At 46.8% G+C, this 25,437-nt stretch overlaps 2 protein-coding genes and 1 non-coding gene across 3 annotated transcripts in view; all 3 read right to left on the bottom strand.

Annotated features, from left to right (window-relative positions):
• PNPLA2 (patatin like phospholipase domain containing 2) overlaps positions 1-14,809 on the bottom strand; it is a 28,806-nt gene extending 13,997 nt beyond the window's left edge. Inside the window, exon 1 of the mRNA XM_064714649.1 lies at positions 14,482-14,809. Within this exon, the coding sequence (XP_064570719.1) occupies positions 14,482-14,668 (187 nt within the window). The 5' untranslated portion in view covers positions 14,669-14,809. The remainder of the gene's footprint in view (positions 1-14,481) is intronic.
• Positions 14,810-20,720: 5,911 nt separating this feature from the next.
• Positions 20,721-25,437, bottom strand: RPLP2 (ribosomal protein lateral stalk subunit P2). Its single transcript, XM_064714841.1, has 5 exons — positions 25,317-25,437; positions 24,730-24,853; positions 22,947-22,995; positions 21,252-21,350; positions 20,721-20,842 (listed from the first exon to the last, which is right to left on the bottom strand). The coding sequence occupies exons 2-5, from the start codon at positions 24,850-24,852 to the stop codon at positions 20,766-20,768; spliced, it is 348 nt and encodes a 115-aa protein (XP_064570911.1). The 5' UTR covers position 24,853; positions 25,317-25,437; the 3' UTR covers positions 20,721-20,765.
• On the bottom strand, positions 22,676-22,808 carry LOC135449277 (small nucleolar RNA SNORA52). The gene has a single exon (XR_010440703.1). It is a non-coding gene; the product is annotated as a small nucleolar RNA SNORA52 (small nucleolar RNA).

Raw genomic sequence — 25,437 nt, 5'->3', positions numbered from 1 at the left:
CTTTCCAGTTAAGTGATCTCAACTGCTGTGAGTGTCAGCCACATCTCAAGTGAGCAAGAGGAACTAATGCTCCATTAGGGAATCAGAGATTTAGTCCCTGCTGCAGAGCCTCTGGCGTCCCATCCCTTCCATATCCAATTCCACAGCACTAAACTAGGCCCTGATAGCAAGCAGGACTTGGGAAGGAATGCTTGCTTGACCCTTTCACACAGTGACCCAGCTGGTTTTGAGGAGACATCCCAGCTGCACGAAAGGGAAGGTATCTGCTAAGCCCATTATCCCATTCACTCAGAGTTCCATCTGGCAAGCACATCAGAGCTCTCCAATAAGAAAAAAGGGATAGAAGGAAGCAAAAATACAAAACTACAGCATCCAGCATTTTCCACTGACTGACTGATGCCTCCACACACATCCAGCCATGATGAGATCCAATAGTTCCTCTAAGTACTAGCTAATCACTGCATTCCAAGGGGTGTCAGGAACATACAAGTGAGAAGAATATGGAGGTAGAGAATTAGAGAAACCAGGACAAAAGAAGCATGCTTTTACAAATGAAGACTCTTCTCCAACGAAGCTGAAGGTCATTTCCTGGAAGAGGACGAAAGACAACCAGTTTAAGCTATCTACAAGTCCCCTCATTTCACTCTCCCACTCAGTTTCTCAATTGCAAAAACAAGGCAGCAAAATGAAAGAACTCAAGTTAGACCCAGGTTAATAAATACAATGGAGATAAGAGCAACAACCCTCAATGCTATGTTGACACATCCCAATCTTTTGCAATACACGTGTGCCAGCAACATGTTTTCCATCAATGCAGCCTGGGAACGTGATTCTGGCCTTAGGAAACCCACCAACACCAGTAGCTCAAGCACGCAGAGATCTGGACCCTTGAACATGACCAGAGATTCTGAGGTCAGGATTTTAGGCACTGTGAGGTAGCAACTTAGCAGAAAAGCCAAAGTTCCCCCTCTGAAGCAATTTTTAGCCCTGTAATCCCAGTCTTCTGTCCTAGAGCAATGTTTAGCAGTCTAATTCTGATCTTATTTACTCAATTAGCAGTAAGCCATTGAGCCCAGCCTGTTTCAGATAGTAGCCACATGGTTCAACATCCTTCCTAACATGGAAGAAGTCAGCCCCACAGAAATACACTTAATAATCACTGAGACATTAGCACTCAAAATGCACCCTAAGACACCTTCATGTCTGTCAAGGGGAGGAAAAACACCAAAAGAACCTGCAATCAAGCAAAAATTGAAGGGATCCCAGCCCAGCACCTTACTGACACCACCCCATAAATGAAAATCCTCTGCACTGAGTGCCTTGCAGGGAATTGTTGGCTTGGTTGAAACCCCCATTGTGGGGGGTGAGTGTTGAGCATGCAGCTGAGGAGAGAGCCCTGTATGGAAAAGCTGTACTGGGGAGAGTGTGGATTATCCAGGAGATGGTGCTTGCTTAGGGAATGATGCTTTCAGGCTTGGCACCTCAGTGTGCAGAAAGATGTGACAGCAATACTAAACACAACTGCAACTAAATGGAGGTATGACTGAACAAAAAATGTGAGCTGGAAGGGGTATGGGTTTTTAAACAAAAACAGGAGAGCAAAGTCCTGACTATGCCAGGAAACAGCATTTGAGGGGAGCCCCTAGTTGTAGCTGCCTGCTCTATCAGTGTTTCATACCCAGGAGGGCAAAGTGAGATTATTGCTAATTAGCAAATTCATTCTTTGAATACTTTCTGGATTTTTTTTTTTTGTTTTGAGTTCCTTTTATACATGTGTGCATACATGCATACCCACAGGAGCTCTGAGGCACTTCTGTTTACAGACATGTGTGATTCTGTTGGACTTGCTGAATCACTTGCACCAAAGCTGGATGTGGAATTGCTCTGTGGGAAGGCATGGGCACAGGGTGACCTGCAGTAGCACCAGCTTTCCGGGAAATAAGGCCAGCTGAGGGGTCAGCCAAAGAAGCCAGGTTTATGTAGCAAGATCCATGACAGATGACAAGTCCTCTTGGAAATATATTTGGGAGGAGAGAAAAGAAGTGGCACTGTTTTAATCCTGTTACTACTAGAAGTGCTATTCCAGGAAAACCACCTCAAGTTCTGTTTGCAGTCCATCAGAGGGAGCAGGTGAATTAGAGGCAGTCAAGAGAGACAACCCCTACAGGGGTCAGCCAACAGCTCTCAATTATTTCTAGGACTAGTCCAGTGCCAGATGCAGCCCTTAGGAAAGATTCTCATTGTTTTTAATGGATCTAGTATTCAGGACACAGAGTCATGTGAAAAAGCTGAATTAAATTTGTATTTCTTTATTGAGGTACATTCCACGGGGCAGAGGCAATCCCTAGCAGTTAGCAGTGTTTGCTGTGAAAACATTTCGTTCTTCTCACACCAACCAATTAATTAAACACCCTTCCCTATATTACTAAGCCAATATTCCCCAAAAGTGTTGCATTAATATATGTGGAATATTTCCTCTTTACCCCACCCCCAGCAGTGCCCCACTGGGTGTTGTTATACACAAACCCAAGTACTGCAGGGCTATTGCCCTTATCTGAATTTCAGCTGTGATGACGCAAAGGAGCATCACTCAGTTATGTCCTGAAACACCCTAACATGTCCCTTGCCAGAAAAGACAGGCCAGCTGTCCCCACTCTGCTGATTGTCATCTGCAGTGGCTACAAGGGGCAAGGTAGTGGCACCCATGGGAAAAGCCTGAATGAAGGCAGCTGCTAGCTCACACTTCATTTTTAAGCTGTATCAATCCAGCCTCACATTATTGACATAGGGTTAGACTGCTCCCTTTAACAACTGACTTTCATCTCTATCAGTCATGCTCAACTCCAAAATAAGCCAGTAACTAAGTCTGTACTGCCTGGTAGCCCCTAAACTCTAACCTGAAAAGCATTCAAGCAGCACATGCTATTTATAACTGTAAACAAACAGCCCAGCAGAGCAGCCTGCTGTTACTCTGCCTCTGGGACAGCAGAGCTGAAGATGGATCACCTAAAACTGCTGTTAGCCAGGCAGTTGGGGAGACCCTTAACTGCTGCCAAGAGCTCTGGGCTGAAACAGAAAGGCATCTCCAAAGCTGTGCAGTGCATGCGTACCATCACAAAGCCTAAACACTGCTCCACAGGAGGGGTGACAAGTGGAGAAGAAGGGTCTCTTCAGACCCGCAGCAGCAGGGCTTTGGCACCAGGGGCACCATGATGGTCTCCTGTTGAGCCACATGTTAGATCACATTGGTATCTATTTGCCAGCCAGTAAAATCACAGATGACCCATGAAGTATTTCAAATGGAAAAAAGAGCCCAAGACACAGACAAAAATAGGAGCAGAGCAAGCTAAATAGGGGGAAGGGCATTCTGAATATTCAACCCTGCAGCTCACCCATGACACTGCAGGTCTCTCTGGGAGAGCTCTGTGTCAGCACAAAGACCACCTGTGCCAGGGACATTCCCATTCCTGCCTAGTGCAACAGTAAATAGGATACAAGCCCAAAGGACGAGTTCTCCAACAGGGATGGAGAGCAAAGGACAGTGCAGAGAGAGAGCTGGTGGATGTAGGGGCAGCGCTCTGTCCCTGCTGGCAGGAGGCACAGAGAGGTCACACCCCAGACTGCAGATGCCATAACGTGCCTGGACTAGTGGGGCAGGCAGGAACTGCAGCTCCTCACTAAACCTGCTTCTCATTCAACACCAACAAATGGACTCCTTCCTACACATCAGCAACACTCCCCCCTCCTCATTCACATTACCCAGCTAAGGCTCCAACTGGCCCAACACACCAACAGCTTTGAAAGGAAGACAAGTAGCAGAAGGAAGCACAGGTACTTTTGCTATTCCCCCAGGCCCTGCACAGCCCCATCCTTTGTTCAGTTTGGAATCACCTGACCAAGCTATTTTGACTAAGATTTTCAGGACAGGAGTCCTGCCAGCCCTGTGTACTATAATCAGGGACCTCATTCCAGAACTCCTTCAGTTCTGCTCAGCTCTCTGTTCCAGGGATGTTTGTATGATACTCAGCACCGATGTCCCTTTCAACAGTCCCCAGCTAAACCAGCTTTCAATGCAGTTGGTTGCTGAACACTGCTGGAATTGTCATTATCACACTGCTAGATCCCAGTCTGGATGTAAATTTAGGAATAGGATGAGTCAGAAGGAATTTATTAGCCTGATCTTCCCCAACATTATCTCGGTTGCCTGTCTCTTGCTGTTTCAGCTGTTCTGCGTCACATATGTGCAAGAGCTAAAAGTCAGTATCTGACAATGAGCAGAGGTTTCAGGAGAGCTGTTCCATGTTCTTCCAGGGCACATCCTTAAGCTGCTCCAGCTGAGCATGCACAGCTCCTGCACGTGCTCTTTTTCCAAGTACCAAGAGTAAGCAATGCACATGCTTTCCTGCCTGGCCTCTCCCAGGAGATGACATAGTCCTAATTACAACACACTCCTGTCACCAGCCCAAAAGAAACCTACAAAGCTATAAACAGAATTTTTCAAACTGACATCTAGAAAATAATTAACAGAGAACATTATTGGATTTTTCCTCACGGGTAGCTCCGTTCATCATGAAGTGCCTGTTTGCTCATCCCAAGGAGCAGTGCAGAGCAATGTGCCAGTGACCCAAGGACAACCCCAATTCTTGTGGGCAGTGACCTCCATTTGTGAAAGATCCCACTGCTTGGGTAGACTTCTGTTCCACTTTCCACACTCATGCTGAAGCAACTTGATTTCCACTTATTGTCCCAAGAGAGCAAAAACCAGCCAACATTTCAGCCAAGCTAAACAAAGGCCAGCTTGTCCTGAATGGGAACCTGACCCAAGATGTTCTCTAATGATCCATCAGAGAGGCTGAAAAGATGTCAGAGATGGCCCCAGAGACAAATCCATGCCAGCAGGATATAAAGAGCAATGTTTTACAACCTGCCCTTATTAGACATGTTCAGGTGATAGGTGTACCCCATTGCTGATGACAGCTCTAACTTCCATCTGAAATCCTGGACAGACACCTAAAAACACTGGCTTTTGAAAGAATATCCCTCACTGGCCAGAAGTTGTACATCTGCCACTATTTGACACAAATGAAAAACACACATTTTCAAACATTGGAGGCTGAGGGATGGCATCTAGCAGTGAAGTCTTCAAAAGCATCAACCCTTTTCTCATCTGTGCACATCCTCCTGTAAGCCAGTTCGATTGAGAAACACCATGTACCAGAACAAGCTGTTCCTCTGGGACTTCCCTAATTTTTGTTGTTCTGATGTATATTTTTTATTTAAGGTCTTCACTCAATCCTCCTCTCCAACTATTTTGCTATCAGGTAAGAAACAGTTCAGGTCACTTGGCTCCAGATAAGACATACAGGAAGGAAACTTATTTTTGCTTTTAGTGATACCTAGGAGGTAAACACAACTGCCCTCACAACCACACCCACTCAGTTTACAGACAGTCCTACTGCTTGACCAGCTGTTCCCTGTGGCAAGATCAGGGGCTCTGCGCAGGGATTAAACCTCAGAGTTCAACAAACAAACAGTTTTGTAAAGGAGAGTTCTTGGAAAGCCTGGCCACCAGGGGTACATAATGGTGTTTCTCCCCCTTTGCTGGGGAATGAGAGGCATTGACACCGACTGGAGCAACTGCTAGGGATCCCGGTTAGACTGCAGTCAGCAGCACCCATTCTGACCTTACAGGTAGGACAAGTGAAAACCAAGAGAAAGAGAACAGCTTTTCAAGTAAGGCCAGCTCTTGCAGCCAGAGGCAGATGCTAAAAGGGCTCAGCCCACAATACTTCTGGTTCAGATTCTTCATACTCAGCATTGCTTAGACCAGACACAAACTGTTTAGCCCAAGACACACTGTACAGCAGGAAGGCTACATAAATTCAGGTCAATTGCAACTGCTTCAGAACCAGAAGCCTCCCTCTTAACATGTTTGTCCCAAGATGTTTGCTTTTCTATTTCAACTTGGGGGGGAAGTTGTCAGTTATGCTGCCTGTTTAAATAAAGCCAAACCAAAAGGAGGCATTTTTCCCATTTTAATCAAAAGATATGGTTAGTGTGCTCTAGATACTAGTTAATAGATGAACCAGAGCTATTGCCACATGCTAGATATGAGGAACATAAGATGAAGATCTGCTTTTAAGTTGCCAGGGCTTTTACCTCTTGCACAGAGCAGCTCACAAGGCAGAGCAGTGACTGCCACATGCCCACCCACCAGCTGGTACCTGCAGGGCAGGACCCTCCTGCAAGCCCGAGGGCAGATGCACCACTCATAGCTCACCTCAAGGCTCACTGCTCTGCTTTGCACAGAAGCAACCAGGGAGAGCAGGCATAAGAACTCACAGGCTGGACGAGGTCTCTAGCTAAACTTCTGCACTGGACTTGATGAAGTGTTGGCACACCAAAGCCTCGCCAGAACTGCTGTTGTGCAAGCTGAGACTCGCTGTGTTTCTGCGGTCAGGACGGGAGCACTCATTTTTGCAACACAAACCCAAAAACAGGGCAGCTGCTGCTGGGAAACAATTGATAGGAAGGGCAGGAGGCAGCTCAGAGCAGGCAGCCAGCCAGGATCCCTCTGTCACAACCACAGCAGCAACACCCACTAGTCTGATCTTCCCCTACTGTAATGTCCTAATATGAGGCTCAATGCTGCATTTCTGTTCACTGCATTAGAGAAATTAAATGACATTACAGTGCATGAAAAGGAAAAGCTGCTCAGGACCCCAGGTAAGCTGAACTGAAAGCCATGTTCCACCTTCATCCCTGCCAATGCTCTAGTGCAATTCAGACAGCATGGGATGACAAGAAAAGGGGATTCACAGAGTAGACAAGGTGCAGCTCAGATCCTTGCTGCTCACTTTGGACCAAGTAATACTGAGTTCGAAGCAATATTTTCAAAAACAAATACTCATCCAGAGAAAGCTAGTGGACGGGAGAAAGAGACCAAAATTCATGTCGTAATGAGAAATTACCTTTCTTCTCTGGTCTGCCCAGAGGCAGAAGTGGTGGATTTTGGTAGCTATCAGCCTAAGCCCTGCAGAAAGCTTTCCTGTGTGCTTTCAGGTGGCAACTGTTTCATATTTAGGGATTATACCAGAGACATGGCTGGCTCTGTCACACAGCAGCCAATCTTCCTCCCTGTCCTTTCCACTGTACACTTGTGTGAGTGCTAAAACCCTAACACAGATGAGAGGAACAGCCCTGACACCCTGCACAGGCTCTCAGCCTGCATCATGCCCAGCTCTCACACTCACAGGGCTCACCAAGCCCCTCCCTGTGCCCCTGGGAGGGCACTGCCTGCTGGGCCTGCTTTGCCCTCCCTTCTCAGACAGGTCAAGTGTCACCTTACACCCCAAACTCTTCCCCACTGGCCCTGGCACAAGCAGGGCAGACTCCAGCAAGGAAGTGAGAATCAAAAGCTCAGTTTCCAAAGCAGTCCTCTGGCAAGGGGTGCTGGCATTTTGCTCCAGAATGATTGTTGTTTTCTTGGAGCAGCATCAGGCAGATCACAAGGTTAGGATGCATACCTTGGGAACCATGGCAAAATCTAGAAACTGATGCTACCTTTGTCCCAGAGACATCAGCAGTGAACCCTCAGCCAAAACACAACTGAGGTTCTGAAAACTACTGTGAGAGCAGGACAGGAGCTGCTCACAGAGGGTTGCACAGACCCCAGCAGGGGAAAAGCCTCTGCTCAACCCTCCTGCAGGGCTGACTACACAAACAAGAACAGCAAGAGACAGATGTTCAGATGAACATTTGACACATGACCTCTTCTGTGTGCAAAAATATGGCTAGTAGTTAAATGCTTCCCTTAAAGATTATTTTGCCAATCTTGCTATGTAAGAACACTAGGATAGATAAATCAGTGTAAATCTCTGTGCTGACAGCCCACTCTGAAACAGGACTCCAAGTTTTTCCACGCATGGCATAACTATGGCAGCCTGAATCCACACTCTGTCTCCATAATACACTGGAATTTTTTTTTTTCTGCCAGGCGCAGCACTGAATCAGCAGCGTTCAATGCAGCCAGCAAGACTGGCCCTTGTAATTAACATATGCAAAGGGATTCCTGATTCATTTACACCCTCAGATGTTTCCTCCTCTGCTTCAGGATGCTAAACTAGATAATCCACAGGAGTGGCAAACTAAGAGATTGCCAGAACCTCCAATGCTACCATGATATTCAATCCTTTAAATCCCAAGCCTAAAAAAGGCCTCCAAAACCAATATCACAAACTTCAGTGTATGAAGAGGAAGAGAATGGCTCATTCTCAGAAGAAATCCTCCAGGCACAGCACAGCTAAAAGCCTAGGAAACAGTGGCAGAAGACACCAGAAAGCACGACCAGCTCAGTTCTGGGACATTGCCAGAGGGCAGCACAAAGCCCTGGGTTCTAATAAAGCTACCAGCTCCCACACCTGATGTAACACACTGCACCACAGATCAGCACAGCCCCAGGGACAGGATCAGGCCTGCCACGAGCAGCTGTTCTATCACAAGTGACAAAAACTCTCTCCTCCATTCCTCTGGCCTTCATAGCTACAAAATGGCAGGGCTACAACAATCTCCAGCAACATTTCTACACTCCCAGGCTCACTGATTGCCTCTCTCCTATGTGCTCCTTGCAAAGGATTTTCTACTGCCTCAGACTCTACCACTTCAAGGACACAATCTGCCTTTTCCTAGGGACATGCACTTATTTAGGGCCTTCCACATGGAATCATTTCCTCTACCCCTCCTTTTCACTAGCTCTCACTCTACTTGCTTGACAAGCCACACAGCCCTAGCAAATACATAGGCCTGGCTGACTCCCACATAATTGAAGACACATCCTGACTTTCACCTCAAGTCCCAAGAACACTTAGCAGAAAGGAAGAAAATAAGTATTAGAGCTGGGCAATAAAAGTGTAGAAGTGCAAAGAATTCAATGGAGAAGTGGTGGCCACTTTGGAATTCAGCCATGAGCAAGGTGAACAGGAGTCACCCACTCACACTGCTCCTGGGAGTAAGATTTCTGAGCTTTTGCAAAGGTCCTGGAATTAGAAGGCCTGCCCATTCCCACCTCCAGAAAGAAGGAATGTTGACTAATTACCATTTCCAGCCCTTGTGTGGTCCTCTTCAAGTTCAGTGGAAACCAAGCACAGAAGAGGTGGAAATAATCTCCAGCCAAGCTAGGGAGCATTTCATCCATGCTTCATGGAGGGCACAGAGAGAAACATGGAGAAACTGATGACTCAGGTGAGGCAGAGTGAGCAGGGGCCCCACATCTGAGTCCAATCCCAAGCTCTCTGCACTGGAAGGTAACACAGCTCCTCCAAAAAACAGGAAACAAGCACCACCACCAGCTACTGGATGTGCAGGCAGCAGCAGGAGCTTGGAACTGAACGACACAGCAAAACATTTGAGGAAGGCTTTTTGATTTGTCAGGACTAAGCTTCCAAACACAATCAGTAAGTGAACACAGGACCCTAAAGAACACACAACAGCTTCTCCCATTTTACATGGAGGACTTGCAGTTGCCTTGAAGAGTTTGGGGAGCTAAGAGGCAGAAAGAAGTGGAACAGCTCAGACATGCTGCAAGTTCAAGAGACATGATGAACCTACAGGTCAGAAGAATGACCAAAGACCTCTTGTGCTGTTGCCAGTGACACTGCACAGCTGCTGCCATTGCTGACAGCAAGGCTGGGCACTGAGCTGCTCTGCACACCTGCTGTCTATGTGGGGTGCCAAAAGAACAAACACATGACTTGCTGGGACTGTTTTTTGCTAGAAGTGGCTCCTTGGCTTCCCTTGCACTCATCCAATGAGATGCCTGCAAGAGCACCTTTCCTTACAGAAGCTTTCTTGCTAGAGCCAGGCAGAGAGCAGGAACTCTTCCCTCCCATCAAGAGGTCCTACAGGGTGCTCTGGCTGCCAGCTTACTGCTCTGGACACCTGATCCCACAGCCCTGTGACTGCTGAGGGCACGGATCCAGGCTCAGCAGCTTCTCCACCAAGCCAGCGAACATTTCCGTCTATGTCAGCACAGCACATCTCCCCTCCACCTCTATTTCCACCACAGAGAAAAGCATCACCATTTCCAAGAAGCACCAGAAGGTTCCCACTAATTATATCTGTATTTCAACGTACATAAAGGTGTCCCTCCTTCCTGGGCCGGGGCTATTGACCTCAACAACTTTTTCTCCAGGGAGGGCCCCTGCAGGAGGTACAAGGGCCCATCACCTGTGCAAGGAGGGACCTAACTACTGAGACACCACAGACGCTACAAAACTTCCCTTTGTGTCCCTGTGGAGATCCACAGCTCTCTTCACACAGCCACAGAAGACAGCATCACATCCACTTCCCCCAGGATAAGCATCCTGATTCATGCTTTGGCCAGCATAAACTAGCATTGCTCTGAGGATTCCATAGACTCTAAGCTGGTTTATTTCCCTCTGCCAATCTGGGATTTGGTGTTAAGATTACACAAACACAGAGAAAGTAAATCTCCATGATCAGTTCTTAAGCCTTTGCATGCACATAATCAAACTGCAGAAGCACAACATTTAAGATGTTGATGTTGCTAATTATCTCAGTTTCAAAAGGTTTTGTTCATTGGGCTTTTTTTTTTTTTTTTAGCTCCTGCTACCCAATGGAAAACGTCTCTGCAGTTCAGCAGCACATTTCCTGGTGGTCACATGGTGACAGCTGACAAGGAAACCCAAATGTCAAATAACTTATGTCACCTCATGTCAAGCCTGAGACAGAATCCTGGTTAAGATAGCAGTTTAAAATAATTAAATTTTAAAATGCTCAATGCTGTAAACAACTCAGGAAGTGCTCTCCGAAGAGCATCCCAAACAACACTACTCAATCTAGCAACACACGGCTTCCTTGCTTTATTCTTAGTACCAAAAGCATCTCCTCAGCTTGCTTTTTCATTTTCTGTTGACCTTGTCATGCTTTAGGAGAACAGCTAACTTCCACAGATGGGGTTTGATAGCCAGCTTTGCATTTGACAGCAGAACCCACCCCTTCCCCTCAAAATAGAAGCAAAGCAATTCAGCAGTTCCAACCCACCCTCAGATAGGGCTGTCTAGGACAGCATTCACATGCAGACAATTGAGATGCTGTTGGTTAACTATGAGTCAGAGGGACCTTAGTACCAGCTCAAAGACAGCTTTTCAGTGAATACAGCTTCAGATCTCATCATTTATTCACGCTGCTACGCTCCCAAAGCAAGCACAACAAACCCCATACAGCTCACCAAAGTAAGATGATTCCAGACCTTACCAAAACTACATTCCCTGCTCAGTATTAGGGATGAAAGAATCCTGCAGTAGCTGCACTTTAGCATTCCTCCTGACTGAAAAAGGACGGTCTCACCACATCACGTAGGCCAGTTTTTCTCATCCAGGCTGGTGACTTTCAGATTTATACAGACAGGGGACCATCTCAAAGCCCCACACCTAGAATTTGTGAAAAGCTGCAGGTTTGGAGGTACACACAAAGAGGAGAGAGCAACACCAGCATGAGAACTTTCCACTTGCCTGGCACATAAAGGTGCATTTCCTGGTGTGCCGGACTCCAGGAGCCCCAAGAGATGGTATAGGCATTACAGAGGCTATTTCCTAGAATATACTTGGGGCAAGAAGCTGCTCATGCCACAACACTGCACTATGCACAGTCAAGAAACTTGGAGACTGCCCAATGCACCTTGATAGCCATATAGATTATGCTAGTGGGAAAATTGCACTGCTTTTTCATGCCAGCAAACAGAAGGATGTCAAAGGATCTGGAGAGAGAGCACTTCAGATGCAGGGCAACATCACTGTTGTAACCCTGAACAACAAATCCAAGATCCCTACAACTTAATGGTAAAGTGCTTAACCAGAGCTAGGCAAGGTCATATCAGACTGTAAATACCTCCTGATCTCTTATATAAATATAAGGTGCCCTGCCTAAGTAATAAGCACACCCAATGTTGCTCTCTTTGCTATTCTCAAGCACACCTTTGAAGGCCACAGTGTGCTCCAAAGGCTGCTGATCACTTGGTCAGGCCTTTCAGTTCAGTGTCAGCCCATAGCAAAGCCTTCCTGTCCTACACAGATGATGACAGTGAGGTCTCAACTAACAGAGATGAGATGGCAGAATGAGTTCACAGACAAGCTGAACAGATGCAAAGGCCAGAGAGAAAAAGCTGGAAAAGAAACCACTAAGTGGGATCTTATTCTCTGAAGTCCGGCAAGATCTCTGCTCTCTCTGATCAGGGTCTCAAAAGATTGGACTCATGGAAAAACCCCCAAGGAAGAGGTTTTTACACTCCTCACCTGCAAGTATTTGTCTCTGCACAGCAGAGTCTTCTTGCGTTCACAGGCATGAGGACACTAACTTTATCTACACACAGTCAAATAAGCAAGGCTTCTTTCTGCAAAATCCCCTCTTTGTCTTTCATCAAGAGACACTATTTAGCATTCCAGTTCCATGGACAGGGCAAGTGACAGTGCAGAGCAGCAGCTGCCACAGGATTCAAAGGCCACAGGCTACCACCTGCTCTCAGCAGCACAGCAAACACAGGTACAGACCCTGTAAGAGCCTGTATGAGAATGAACTGCTCTCCTAGTTCAGGCCTAGCTGTTCCCTCTGCCCTGTCCTCTTTTACCTCTATGATTTCATTCTAACCTCTGGCCCTCTGGCTGGAAGCTGCACTGTCAGAAGGGTTTATGACACGGACAAGGTACGGCCACGCACCCCATGTGCTTTTACTTTCAGAAGTCAACTTTGTTGCCTTAGAGCTGCTCTCTATCCAAGATACATGTCAGTCGTGCAGGTGAGTCAGAAGTAAACAATTTCAGAGAAGTCAAATGGAAGACAGAACTGGAACACCCAAGATCAAGCCCTGGTTAGCTTTAAAGAGCATGGTTTGCCCTCCTTCAGGAGGCAGGTGAATGTTTCCCAGAAGGTGGCCCCTAACCCAGTCCTCTTACACTCCCACTGTACCTCACAGGGAGTGGGAAAACCTATTCTGATTCACAGAAAGCTCTCAACAGGCTGGATGCCTCCCTCAGGGCAGTGCCTGGCACACCATGGATGCTCTGGACATATAAATAGCCAGGACAAAGTAAACATGATAACAGGATTGCTCAGCACCCAGGATGGCATCTGAGCAAGGCAAAGGATTTGGGCACTACCGTCAGGCTGTCTCACACTTGTGCCACGCCTTCAAGTGGCAGAGGGATCACCCAGTTAGGGAACTAATTGGGGAGTCACCTCTTCAACAGAAGCAACAGCAATTAAACAACTGAATCCCTGGCAGCTACCTGCAAATGAATCCCTACACAAAATGGGATTAGGGATTATTATCCCTTGTCCACAGTAATAATTGGCACCAAGGCGTCACGACAGCCTTGAGATCTCAGATTGGGATCTGAACAGCTGTTAAGAGCTCCAGAAGTTACAGATGCACTTCACTGGGCATTTCTGTAAACAAAACGCTCAGGAAGGGAAACTTCAAACCAAACTACACAGAAAACACTAACTTTTGCTGCATGAGGGCTACATCTCAGAAAGGAGTGCTGTGGAAAAACACCTGTCAAAGTGAAAGAACTTCAAGCAATAAACAGCTCTGGCTGCCCTTATCTCTAGGAGAGGCTCATAATTCTCAGACTGAACAGATATACCTGATTCTCTCACACCACAATCCCCTTTCAAGCTTAAGAAATTTTTCTGCATTTGTTATTCTCAACATAAAAGCTTCCAAGTACAGACTCTAACACGTGTTTGTTAGCTTACTCCCATATATAAAATGACAAGAAAGCCAGGAGGCACCACAGACCATTTTCTTCAGCTGTTCCCCAGGAATAGGGATACACCATAAACACTGTGTGCTTGCTTCAGAGAGAACTTTTTAAGGTTATTCTGTAACTTGAAAACAGAGATAAAATCTAGTTAAACTGGAGATCCAGCTCTTGCAAAGGGCAAGAGAATTCCTCAGTGTCCAAGATCCCAAGGAATAACACTCCTCCAGAAACAAACACACAGCCTGAAGGCTGTGCTCCTCAGAGATGTTGCCCAGCTCCCATCTGCACATGCAGACTCCGGGTCTCCATCTCCAGCCGCTTCACCTCCCGTTCACAGCCACCAAAGGCCAGTGCCCACACGGCGAGAGGCTCCTCTCCTACACCCGAGCAAGGTTAACCCCGCAAACCCAGCGCAGCAAGCCCACGCTATAGATGTCTGTGTGGGTGGTGTCAGAGCCAGGAGCCCTGTGCTGACTTCTACCATCGGGGCCTCCCTGACCTCAGCCACCCGGCAGGGACCGCGGCGGGGGTAAAGGCCTTAAAAACAAAGCGCCGCTCGCACTTCGGGAGGAGGCGGGCGCAGCGCTATTTACATGCACATACATATATACACCCACATCCCCTCGCTGGTGCTCTAATTAACAAATTAGCAGTAACGAAAGGAACACACGAAGTTGCGCCGGGCTCGGCCCACGCTTACCGAGGCAGGCGCCGCTGACGAGGGCGGTGGCGGTGAGCGCCCCGGCCGAGGCGCCGTACACCTTCTTGGCGTTGGCCACCAGGAACGGGGCATGTTCCTTCAGGCAGCTGGCCACGCCGACGTGGTAGATCCCCAGGAAGCCGCAGCCGGCGAAGGAGATATTCCAGGTGGAGTCCGGCGGAAACATGGCCTCCGCGCCCCGCTGGAGGCGGAGGGTGCCGGGGGGAGGCAGCAGCAGCCGCGGCGGAGCAGTGAAGCCGCGGGTCTCTTTCCGCGCTGCCTGGGGACGGGCGGGACAGCCGGAAAAGCAGAGCCGCTGCCGAGGATGCGATTGCGGAACACGGCAGGGCTTGCCGCTGGGAGAGTGGAGCCGGCAGCCAGCTTTATACGCGGCGGCCCGGCCCTCGGGCCCGCCCCCGGCATGGCCGCCGCCCCTCGGAGTGCCCGGCCCCTCCTGCCAACCCTTCCTCCGGTGAACCTGCTCCCGGGCCGGGCCAGCGCCGCCCGAAGCGGCAAGGGCCGAGCCAGCCACTCCGAGGGAGAGGGCTGCACCTCCTCGCAGCGCCCCAAACCTCGCCCTGTCCCGGGGCAGCAGGATGTCCTTCCCTCGCTGAACATGCCGATTCTTGGCATCTGCTCCAAGTCCTTGGGGCTTCCCTTGTTTTCAGGGATCGCACAAGAAACGTGAGAGAACAGGAAAAGCTTTCCCCTTTCACAAAAAGCTGAGGAATCAGAAGGAGGCAAGTCTTGTCACAGCAATAGGGCAAGAACTGGGAAAAAGGTAATCCCTGTCCCCCTTCAAAACTAATAAAACCATTGGAAGGGACCCGTAAGAATCATCAAGTCCAGCTCCTGGACCTCCACAGGACATCCCCGAGAGTCACAGCATGTGCCCAAGAGTATTGTCCAAACACTTTGTAAACTCTTGTTAAGGCTTGTGTTGTGACCACTTCCCTGGGGAACCTGTTCCAGTCCTCAACCACCCTCTGGGGGAAGAACCTTTTTTTACTATCTAACCTAAATCTGCCCTGACACAGTTTCAGGCCATTCCCTCCAGTCCTGTCACTGCTCACCAGAGAGAAGAGATCAGTGTCTGCCTCTTCCCTTCATGAGGAGGTTGTAAACTGTTGTACACAAATCACCAAAACACACACAGTTGCTTACCTTTCCCAACCTTTTCTCAACATTTTTTTCTCCACATGCCTCTAAGCTCAGAAAAATGCTTACATTTAGTCAGGGCAACTGTGATTTTCAGCAGTACTTTTGCACATGGTTGCCACAGAGCAGCACTGGGTGAGAGGCCAGTGCTAGTAGATCATCAAAATAGATTTCAGGAGCTGTAAGGACCCCCTTGCCATAAACAATACAGACCACAGACGTCCAAATCATTAGGTAAGTACAAATGTTTACAGGGACATCAAAAAGATCAGCATAGCAAGAAAAAGAGCTGCTCTACTCAAAGCTAGGAAGCAAGATCAGCAGGAGGGAGGTTTGGGGGATACAAAACAAAAAGCATAAATTTTTAATTGAACCAACGTAGGGCAAAAAGGACTTTCTACCAAGGTTTAAAAAACTACTTCATTAATCTTGGCATAAAACAATCTGCATTCATTGTCTTATAACTGGTCAGAAGTTTCTCACTTGGATAGTGTTATATGTGTACTTAACAGCTCTTTCACCATTCAGGCTATTAGAGGTTATCCAAGTAGCCCCTTTTCCTGTTCCTTCCACTCCAAGTGTCCTTTCAAATGATAGGAGGGAGGCTAATATCCTTCCTAAAGAGTGGCTATCCAGGTTGCAAGAACAGCTGTTTAATGCCTCAGTCTACTGCCTCACAGACATGTGATGGAAGCTAAATTCAGCAGGTAACCCTTGCATAAGTCCAATATTTGAGTTCAAGTTAGACATCATACTCCAGTCACTACAGACAGAGCACTTTTCCATTAAGTGTTTGCCCTTTGCTTTTATCAGACAGGCAGGAGTACAGCTTTAGCTTTCTTTCATGTCCTGCCCCCAAGCCCACCTCACCTAGCTGCCAGGAACTCCCCTTTATACATATTAACATCCTGGAGTACATAAAGAATTAACCCTGCTTACCTTAATCCTCTCTCTATACCCACCCTTCTCTCCCTTCTTCTCATACCTCTAGTTGCTTTTGGAATTTCCTTCCTCCCTTGCATTTGGTGTGGTTACATAACCCTCGTCTCCACCTGCAGAGGGGAGCCCTGGCACACCTGAGCCATGACTCTCTTACAGACCCTTAACACCAAGGCCATCACAGAGCTTCCACCCCATGCTTCTGATGACACAGGAAGGTATTTACATGTAGTCAATCCCAAAGGAAACATCATGACTTGCCTTTTCCACAACAGGGATTGTTCTGCAGAAGAACTGGTCACTGGGCTGTGACTTGAGCAGAAGTCTGTGGCAAAATTGACCACTGAACCTTGTCTGCAGATACCTCCCAAACATCTGTAACCACAAGAACATCTTCATTCTGGAGCCAGTGCTGCTCCCTCTTTTTCCAGCATTTCACAAGTCAATGTTCCTAGTGTTTCTGGAAAATAGAAACAACAATGCTATGACAATGCTGGAGTTAGTTTCACTTGATTTCCCAACAGCAATCTCATCCTGAGTTGTTTACATCACTCTGCCTTGGCCCTCAAGGTTACTTATTTGAGGAGGTTAATGCTGCCCTGTTGAAACAGGTCGATGAAACGAACCATGTGAACACTAATCTCTTGTGGAGTGCTGCCTGGGTACTGGCACTAGCAGGCTGACAAACAACTGTGCTTTTCTCAAAAATGAATTAACCCCCAAAACTAATCTCTTTCCCCCCAGTAAGAAAGTGCAATAGTTCTGCAATTGCTCACGATGCAGCAGTAAGCCAGATCAGTGGGATTTACAAGGCAGCTTTTCCTGCGTGTTAAACTCAACTGAAACTCTTCAAATCCACTCGTGCCCCTGCAAGCTGAGATGCCACAGAGACAGCTTCACATACAATCTCTCGTTGTTGTGTTTGTTTTCTAGCTGAATAAACGGTGAGCTGTTAGTACCTTCAAGATAATAACATACAGGCAAACAATCTCTGCTTTTTCAGGAAGACTTTGTGGTTTTGCCAGCCATTGGGAATTCAAAGGAAGACCAAAGGCAGCCTGTTACAATGTTGATTCCAGAATGTTACTGTAGTATTGTTGTCCATAGTCAGCAAGAAAAGCACACCGGTCATGAAGCTCAATCCAAGTGCTTTCAACATCACTGGAAAGCCAGAGTTATGTCTTTTTCTTACGTGTGATGTTTGTGTATGTCAGGTCATTCCATGGCAGACTCTTGGCACGTGCTTCATAGGAGCATGTCCTGAGGCAGAGGAGCAGTCCTGCTCCTTTGGGACTGAATTTTTCTTCTAGGAAAGGTACTACAGCCATCTCTGCACCCACGTAAGTCAAACCTCCTGAGTTCAGCAGGCCTGCCTGGAGGATCTTGCAAAATTGGGCCTTGGTAGTAAGAGTGAAACCAGTTGAGAGTGGCCCCAGGGAACCATTGCTTATTGCTTTACAGTAGTGTCCAGGACATTCTCCCTGCTTTCCAAGTAGTGGAGATGCCTCATCTGTCTCCCTACCCCACGTTTGTAAGGAATGATGTTCAGTGAGAGCTGATTTGCGACAGCACAGCACTTGTGTACCAGTGAGGAAAGCCTGCAAGTTTCAACGTCAAGCCCATGACTAAATCACTCTCCCCTGCTGTCAATTTGGTAATGATCAGTTACTAGTGTAATCTCCAGGCACAGGACTATCCCTCCCTTTCTCTTCAATGCCCTTGAGCCCATCTTTTATGAAGAATTCAGGAAAAATCTTCTCTAGCTAAAATTGATTCTGTAAGGGGGACAGACTAGGCCACAAGTCCAAGTATGAGCAGGCACTAGTCTCTGAGAGCATCATGGAATGCAATGCACCCACCCCACCAGTACCCTTGCCTTTGATAAGTCTGAAAGGGCATTGCTGAGACTTGAAAATTCAGAACAGTGACTACAGAGCAGAAGCAGGGATCCCATCTCCTTCACAGCTGAAGCTCATTGAAATCAGAACAGAGGGAACTCCATGTAGAGCACCAAACAAGTGTGCAATAGACTTCCAGGTACATCACTGCTCATGTACAAAGCCATCAGGTGGCAACAGTTTCATGAATAGGGAAGGAAGGGGGAAGTAAACTTAATAGGTTTGATTTTGTATTCAGAAACATTCACTATGAAGAGGTTTTAGCAAAACGTCTGTGAAATCTTGGAGCAAAGCTGAGCCATGCCCTGTTCTTTTCAAGAAAAACTTACAAGATGGTTATGGTACATTGACTCCTTGTGGCACTGTGATGAGAGCTCTATTTTCAGTGCTTTCCCTGAAAGCTGCCCCCAGAAGTTTCTTCTCAGAACAGTCTAGCAATGAGCGGTTCTTTTGCTCAGAGCAGGTTAACTGACAGCTTTGCACTTTTGCAAAGGAATTTAAAGGTTGTTAAGAGGACACCCACTGCAGGATCAGGCACATAGTTCAAGGTTTTGTCTTCAAAGGAAGAAGATAAAAACAGGGTGAAAAAATAAGTTAGTCTAGATGTAGTTATACTCCTCCCCTCATCACAGTAGCCAGCAACTGGCACCACAGGTTTGTTTCGTCTCACGAAGCTGGGCACAGCAAATTCATCAAATAGCTCAGTGCTGTTCAAATAAATTCCTTTTGCATGGAAAAACCCTGAGTGTTGTGCCAGGGCAATCCCTTCCTGTGTAAACACTGCTGGTGCTCTTGAGGCAGCAAAGCAAGGCACTACTGGGGAGGCACCTCTCACTAAATCCACATCCAAAATCCACTCTTTTTTCAGTGACCTGAAATGGAGAAATCACCAAGAAAAGGCACCACAGCCACCCTGCTCCCAGGGCTGAACCACTGCCATTATGGGTCTGACAGAGAACCATGGTGAACAATGAATGGTTTCCATTACTACCAGATCACCAGGCTGGCAATTAAGAGACAAAGTAGATGAAAGGTATTGGCACTGTTACTGCTGTACATTTTTCTGGCACCAGGGAGAGAAGGGCAGCAAGGGTTAGTTGCTTAAATCATGGCCATTTTGAGAATCTAACTTCCAACTGCTCTTTTGCTTTGCTGTCAAGTATTGGGTGTTTTCTTGCAGTACACCAGAGATGAAATAGTTTTTCCTACTTGGATTTCACCCATCTCTACTCCCAGAAGTACTTTCCATGCTTTGTCCAATGACTCACATGAACACAGCTGTATCAGCAACTGTTTTTTCCCCAAAAACAACTACACTAGAAAAGCTCCTCAGTATACACACTGCAGGGATATCTTTTTGACTCTACTTGTGCAGACTTAATCACAGGAAGATCATCACACATGCAGTATGTATTCTACCTACCTACAATGACAGATGAAGACTTCCACAAGAAGCCATGTTAAGTTGCCTGCCAAAACCATCTTCTAGCAGTAGACACTTCATAAATAAAGCAAAATTCACCTTCCTCTCAGGCTGGTAAGTTCTTGGCATGCCAGAGATGTTTCAGTTCTCCAAAAACACCATTCTCATGTTTCTTTGCTCAGATCAAGGCACAATTTATGTCCTAACAGCCCAGAACAGCCATTCAGCATGAAGGGCACCTCTGCATTGATCTGTGTCTTATGACAGCAGGGTGCAGTTAGGATTTTTTCTGGTTACACTGTTAAGCATACAGATGTACCAGGAAATCCTATTCAACCATTTTATCAGTGTTGTCCCTAGACCTTGGAAATATGACAGTTATGAAATCAGTGCTTTTAAACATTTAAAAACCAAATTACTATAATTAGCTCTGAAATTATGTTACTGGCCTAATTCAGGCCTGCTGTTCATTCAGTTTCACATTTTGGAATTGAATAAACAGATCCTGGAAAACAAAGTCCTTTCATTGCTGAATAGATGAGCCACTTCACTGAGTAACTGAGAGCAAAACAGAATGGAGGTGGCTAACATCAGGAAGATTCAGTTCCCACACACTGTTTGAGAAACAGCAGTGTCAAAACAAGCACCCAGGTTCACACAAGCTTTACCATCTCCTCAGTAATCACAGAGCTGAGTCTTATAGTCTGTCAGAAAATTCACACACCTATTGCAGACAGAGATAAAAACCAAAGCTGTGTCAGAGCTATTGAAAGAACAGCTGAATCCAAGAGCACTTGCACGGTAATAATAATAAACATAGAAACATTTAAAACAAAGAATTTTAATAACTTCTCTATAACAAATAATTAATCAAAGAGGCCGAATCCCATGTCATCATCAGATTCTTCTGATTCCTCCTTCTTCTCCTCTTTCTTCTCCTCAGCTGAAGAAAAAAAAGACCAAGTGAATAGTCAGTATTCACACTGCACCACAGATTTCCAAGATACAAGATTTGGCGGTCTCAGCTCCCCGGCCTACAGGTATTGGAGCCTGCAGGGTTCATCTCATTCCCTTTCAGCAAACAAGTAACACTGAACGGATACAGACATTACTGTTGCAGAAATGTGCTTTACACCACCAAGTCTCTGATTTTTAGTTTTAAGCAAGCCCAATCCTAAGGCAGACAAAGAGCAAATGCTTCTGACTGTCCAAAGGAAAAGTAACTGTTCAGTTAACATTTCCATCACTGAACGGCTGAAGTGGAGAAGCCCTGAAACGTTGACTCAGCTGTTAAGCTGTTACCCGAGACAAAAGGAGTTGCCCTGGAGCCACAGCTCTGCACTCTCACTCACCAGCAGCAGGGGCAGCAGCTGCAGCAGGAGCAGCAGAGCCCCCTCCAGCTGAGACTGCCACGGCTCCCCCAGCCGGCATGCTGGCAAGCTTTCCGTTACCTGAACGGGACACAAGAGAAGGTATTTATTTACACGCTCATCCCAAGCACACAAGTTAGGGGAAATGGAAAAGTGCAGGAAAAAACTGATCCTGTCTCATGGATTGAACCTGTCACTAATCTGCTGAAAGGAGCAAGAGGCTGCATTCATGATAAATATAAAGTGTTCTATAAAAAACACTCAGGAGTTTCAAGATTCACAAAGGCTTATCCCAAGAACACTGGCAGCATATTATTAGTAAGTTTTCTTCTGTTCAAAAAGTCCCTGTCTTTCTTCCAAAAGCTGTCATAAAAATAGCAGTGAACACATTCAACTTCACACACCCACATTGTTCTCTGAATACAGCACAGTAGCCCAGAAAGTGATAATGTACCTCAAAAGTAACACTGGCAGCACTGCTTTCTCCTGCTCCTTCTTTTTCCCCTTTAAGGGTAAGGAGAACTCTGAGGGCATAACGGTATCACACTTACAGGCGAGAAAGGGAAAGATTGATTTATTTATGGCAAAGAGGACAGTATTTAAACAAATTCCTCAGCACCCTATGAACCCTATATTGCATCTCCTTTGAGACTTCTGATTTCTGTTTGTATTTGGAAAGGCAGCGAGTTCTCTGGCCTCTTGCCTTTCACATACCAAGGCTCCCTTGGCATTCAAAGGTCACATACACACTATGTTTGCCTGTATTCCAGTTTCTGGGAATCAGTTTCTAAATAATTCCCTGTTACTTCAAGATCTTATTAAACTAGCAAAGTAAACAAACACGTTTCATATGCATGTATGTTCTAAGAAACAATTTATTTAAAGTATTACAGAAAGAGACAGCATAAGTGTGTTGTAACCACAAGTATAATAGCTCTCTTAGGTCTTTCAAACCACATGGATAGAAATGTCCAGTGCCTGCTCCTGACAGCAAGGCCAGGCAAAGTACTGGCTACCTTTAAACAAAAATATGCCTGCAAATTCCCTTGTGCCTATACACTTGCAAAATAGTAAAAATTCATTAATCAGAAACCTTTGCACTACCTCAACTCTGCTTTACTTCAGCCCTACGACCCAGTCAATTCATGTTAAAAGTTCCAGCCTCAGTAAGAGCACAAATTTCTACGGAAATCAGCCCTCAGAGTTCTGTCTCAGGGAAAAGGAAACGCTGGACTCTGAGAGCTCTACAAGACATGTGCACTGGAGGCTTGTGCTCATGGCAGAGGGTGGAGCTGCACCCCAATGCCAACTGCCTGTTCCTCATGCTTTACATCACTGGGGCACACAAGTGGGTGAAACACAAAACATCTCCTAGAGACACCAAAGGACAGCTCAGTCTCTTATCAACATGTCCAGAAAACTCCATCATGAGCAGACTTCCAGTAAGCTCATACATGTTTCAGTTCTCCAGTTTAATGTGGTCCACAAGCGAAACCCAGCAGGTACTGGCACTGACCTGCAGGGAATTAGAATGGACCTGATTCCACTCAACCCAGCTGTGATCCACACTGCTGAACAGACAAAGAGTCTGGGACCTGGCAGCAATTCCCTGCTCTCAGGTCTAGGCTATCAAAGGAACAGAGGCAATTACCTGGCTCACTCAGAGACTCTACTTACCCTGGGCAATTACATCTTCAATATTTTTTCCATTCAGCTCACTAATAACCTGTAAGTAAAATTTACAATGTTAGAGTTTCCAAACAGCTTAAGAATAACCTACATTTAAACAAGTACTGATAAATCATCATATGCAGTGCCTCCATCCTGCTGCTTATCTAGCTCCAAAATTCCTTACTTTTAAGTACCAGGAACAGAACATTGACATGAAAACTTCAGCTAAGTCTTTAGTACTTTAAGCATTTTCATGAAATCTGTTACTGAACTCATAACTAATCCAGTGAACTTGGAAAAAAGAGGATACAGAAATGTTGTGGAACCAATTAGGAAGCCCCACCAACAGTGTAAGTCACTGAGGGACTGTTTACATTTCTTGCTTAATGGCCCCTGGGAGGCTCTGAAGCACTGGGTTCTGGACCCAAAACCACAGGGTCCCATTCCTAGCCCTACCACATGTTAAAAGCCAAGCTATTGTATCCTTGCCCTGGAACACAGAGTTCCAACTTTAATTTTAGGACCATTGTTGTATAATCAGAGATGACAAAAGCTAAACACAAACCCAAAACTACTAATGCAAGCACTTAAAAATAATGCTCCAGAACTTACTGGTGAGTCCCAGCTACCAGGAGTCAGTGGCCAAATCTGAAGGACTTTAGCAAGAGCTTTTTAACAGGCACCTTCTGCTTACACAGAGCATGGGATGTGTGAAACTATGTGCCTGCATGACTGCTCCAGACAGGAGAAAGGTGCTTCTAAAACTTCCCTACATTTACACAAGCTTAAAATACAGACAACCCAAAAATTAATTATGACCAAAACAGATTCCAGAACAGCTTTCAGAATATCGGAGGATCAAAGAAAGCAATTAATCCATTAAGGTATTAAATCTAAAGGAGCCAAAACCAAAAGACCTGGCATTTAACCGGGAGCGCCACGAGTTCAAACCAACATTCCAAACCATAGTAAGGATGCTGTCAGCTCAGCCAATCCACAGTGTTGTTTGGCCTATGGTAAAATACTGGGAAAATAATTTCTTTTCACTTTTGCTTCTCTGGAAACGCTTCACATAGGAATATGTGATAAGTGACAAGATCATTTTATTGGTTCTTGGTTTTTTCCCCCATTGCAAATTAATTCTAGGTCCACAATGCTGAAGATCTATTATATCACAAGAAACATTCTAATTAAGATACTCTTTAAAAGTCGTTTTTTAACACAACCACGTTCATATTAATTTCCAAAATCTTCCTATATTTTATCCTCAAATACCTTAATCTCCACATTATGACTTGCATGTTTCTTGGCGAGGAAACAAATGCTCCTTTGCAGCACACTAAATAAAAATGTATTACTGAGTATCAGGCCTTCAAAAGTGTTAGCTCTGGATCGATACTGACTGAAAATAAGAAGTGAACCTTCAGTGCAGACTATGCACCATGTCAGAACATTTTCAGTGCATCCCTATATGCAGCCACCATCTCAATGAGGATGATTAGCCTGAACTACCAAAAGTCAGCAACAACTGACAGAGACCTTTGCAGAGGTATTGCACACACTCAATACCTTTGCAGAGGTATTGAGTAAGAAAGCTAGACTTTCAACAAAAGTTGTAAAAACTTATGATTGGCCCAGCAGTGTTTAGAATTCGCACTGGTAAGGATCACCAAATGTCTGAATAGCATAAGAGTACATCAATAGGGAGGCAACGGGAACACTGAAGCCAAGGATAGAGCTCCAAAGTTTGGTGCTGGCTGGGACATGTGGAATAAAGAGGCAACGCCACCTTGTTCATGCGTTCATCGTCCGTCTCGATGCCGACGCTGTCGAGGATCTTTTTCAAGTCCTTGGACGTGGGGGACTCGTTGCCCCCGAGCACGGCGAGCAGGTAAGCAGCGACGTAACGCATCCTGCAAGAGGAGAGGAGAGTTTCAGCACGGCCGAGTTCCGCGGGCTGGGAGAGAGCCCATCCCTGCTCCCTCCGAGCCACAATCCTGCGGCTCCGCTTCCAAAGGCGGGCCCGCGGCCGGCGAGGCCACGCTGCGCAGGCTGTGCCGGCACGGGGCCCTCCCGCGGGCGGCCCGCACACGTTCCCGCCCGCACCGGCACCGCACACCTCTCCCGACACGAAGCAGTAACGCGGCACTGCCGATCTGGCGTCCGTCTCAGCCCGTCCCGTGCCTCCGCCCGTCCCGTGCCTCCGCCAGCCCCGGCCCAGGCGCAGGCCGGGAGAGCACATGGCCGCCGTTCTCCCCTCCTGCCCCCCCACCCCCTCCCTCCAGCCCGAGTGATCTCGCCCGCGGCCGCGGCAAGGCTGGCGCGCGCGGGCCGGACGGCACCACTGCCGCGGAGGGGGGCGCGCCGCGCACTTACCTGGCGGCGGCGGCGGCGCGGGACAGCGGCCTGGGACGTGCGCGCGCGAGGGCAGAGCGGCGGCGAAAGGAAGGGGCGCGGCCTCGGCAACGCCTTCTTCCCGCCACCCCTCAACAACGAG

The sequence above is a fragment of the Zonotrichia leucophrys genome, chromosome 5, assembly GCF_028769735.1.
Source record: "Zonotrichia leucophrys gambelii isolate GWCS_2022_RI chromosome 5, RI_Zleu_2.0, whole genome shotgun sequence".
Classification (NCBI taxonomy): Eukaryota; Metazoa; Chordata; class Aves; order Passeriformes; family Passerellidae; genus Zonotrichia; species Zonotrichia leucophrys.
Note: the sequence above shows the minus strand (reverse complement) of the source record. Positions and strands in the feature narration are given on the sequence as shown.

Coding starts and splice junctions, on each gene's coding strand:
- RPLP2 (XM_064714841.1), bottom strand. CDS start 24,852: ATGCGTTACGTCGCTGCTTACCTGCTCGCCGTGCTCGGGGGCAACGAG. Junction 22,996..24,729: donor ACGATGAACGCATGAACAAG/GTGGCGTTGCCT, acceptor TTTTACTTACAG/GTTATTAGTGAGCTGAATGG. Junction 21,351..22,946: donor TGAAGATGTAATTGCCCAGG/GTAAGTAGAGTC, acceptor TGTCCCGTTCAG/GTAACGGAAAGCTTGCCAGC.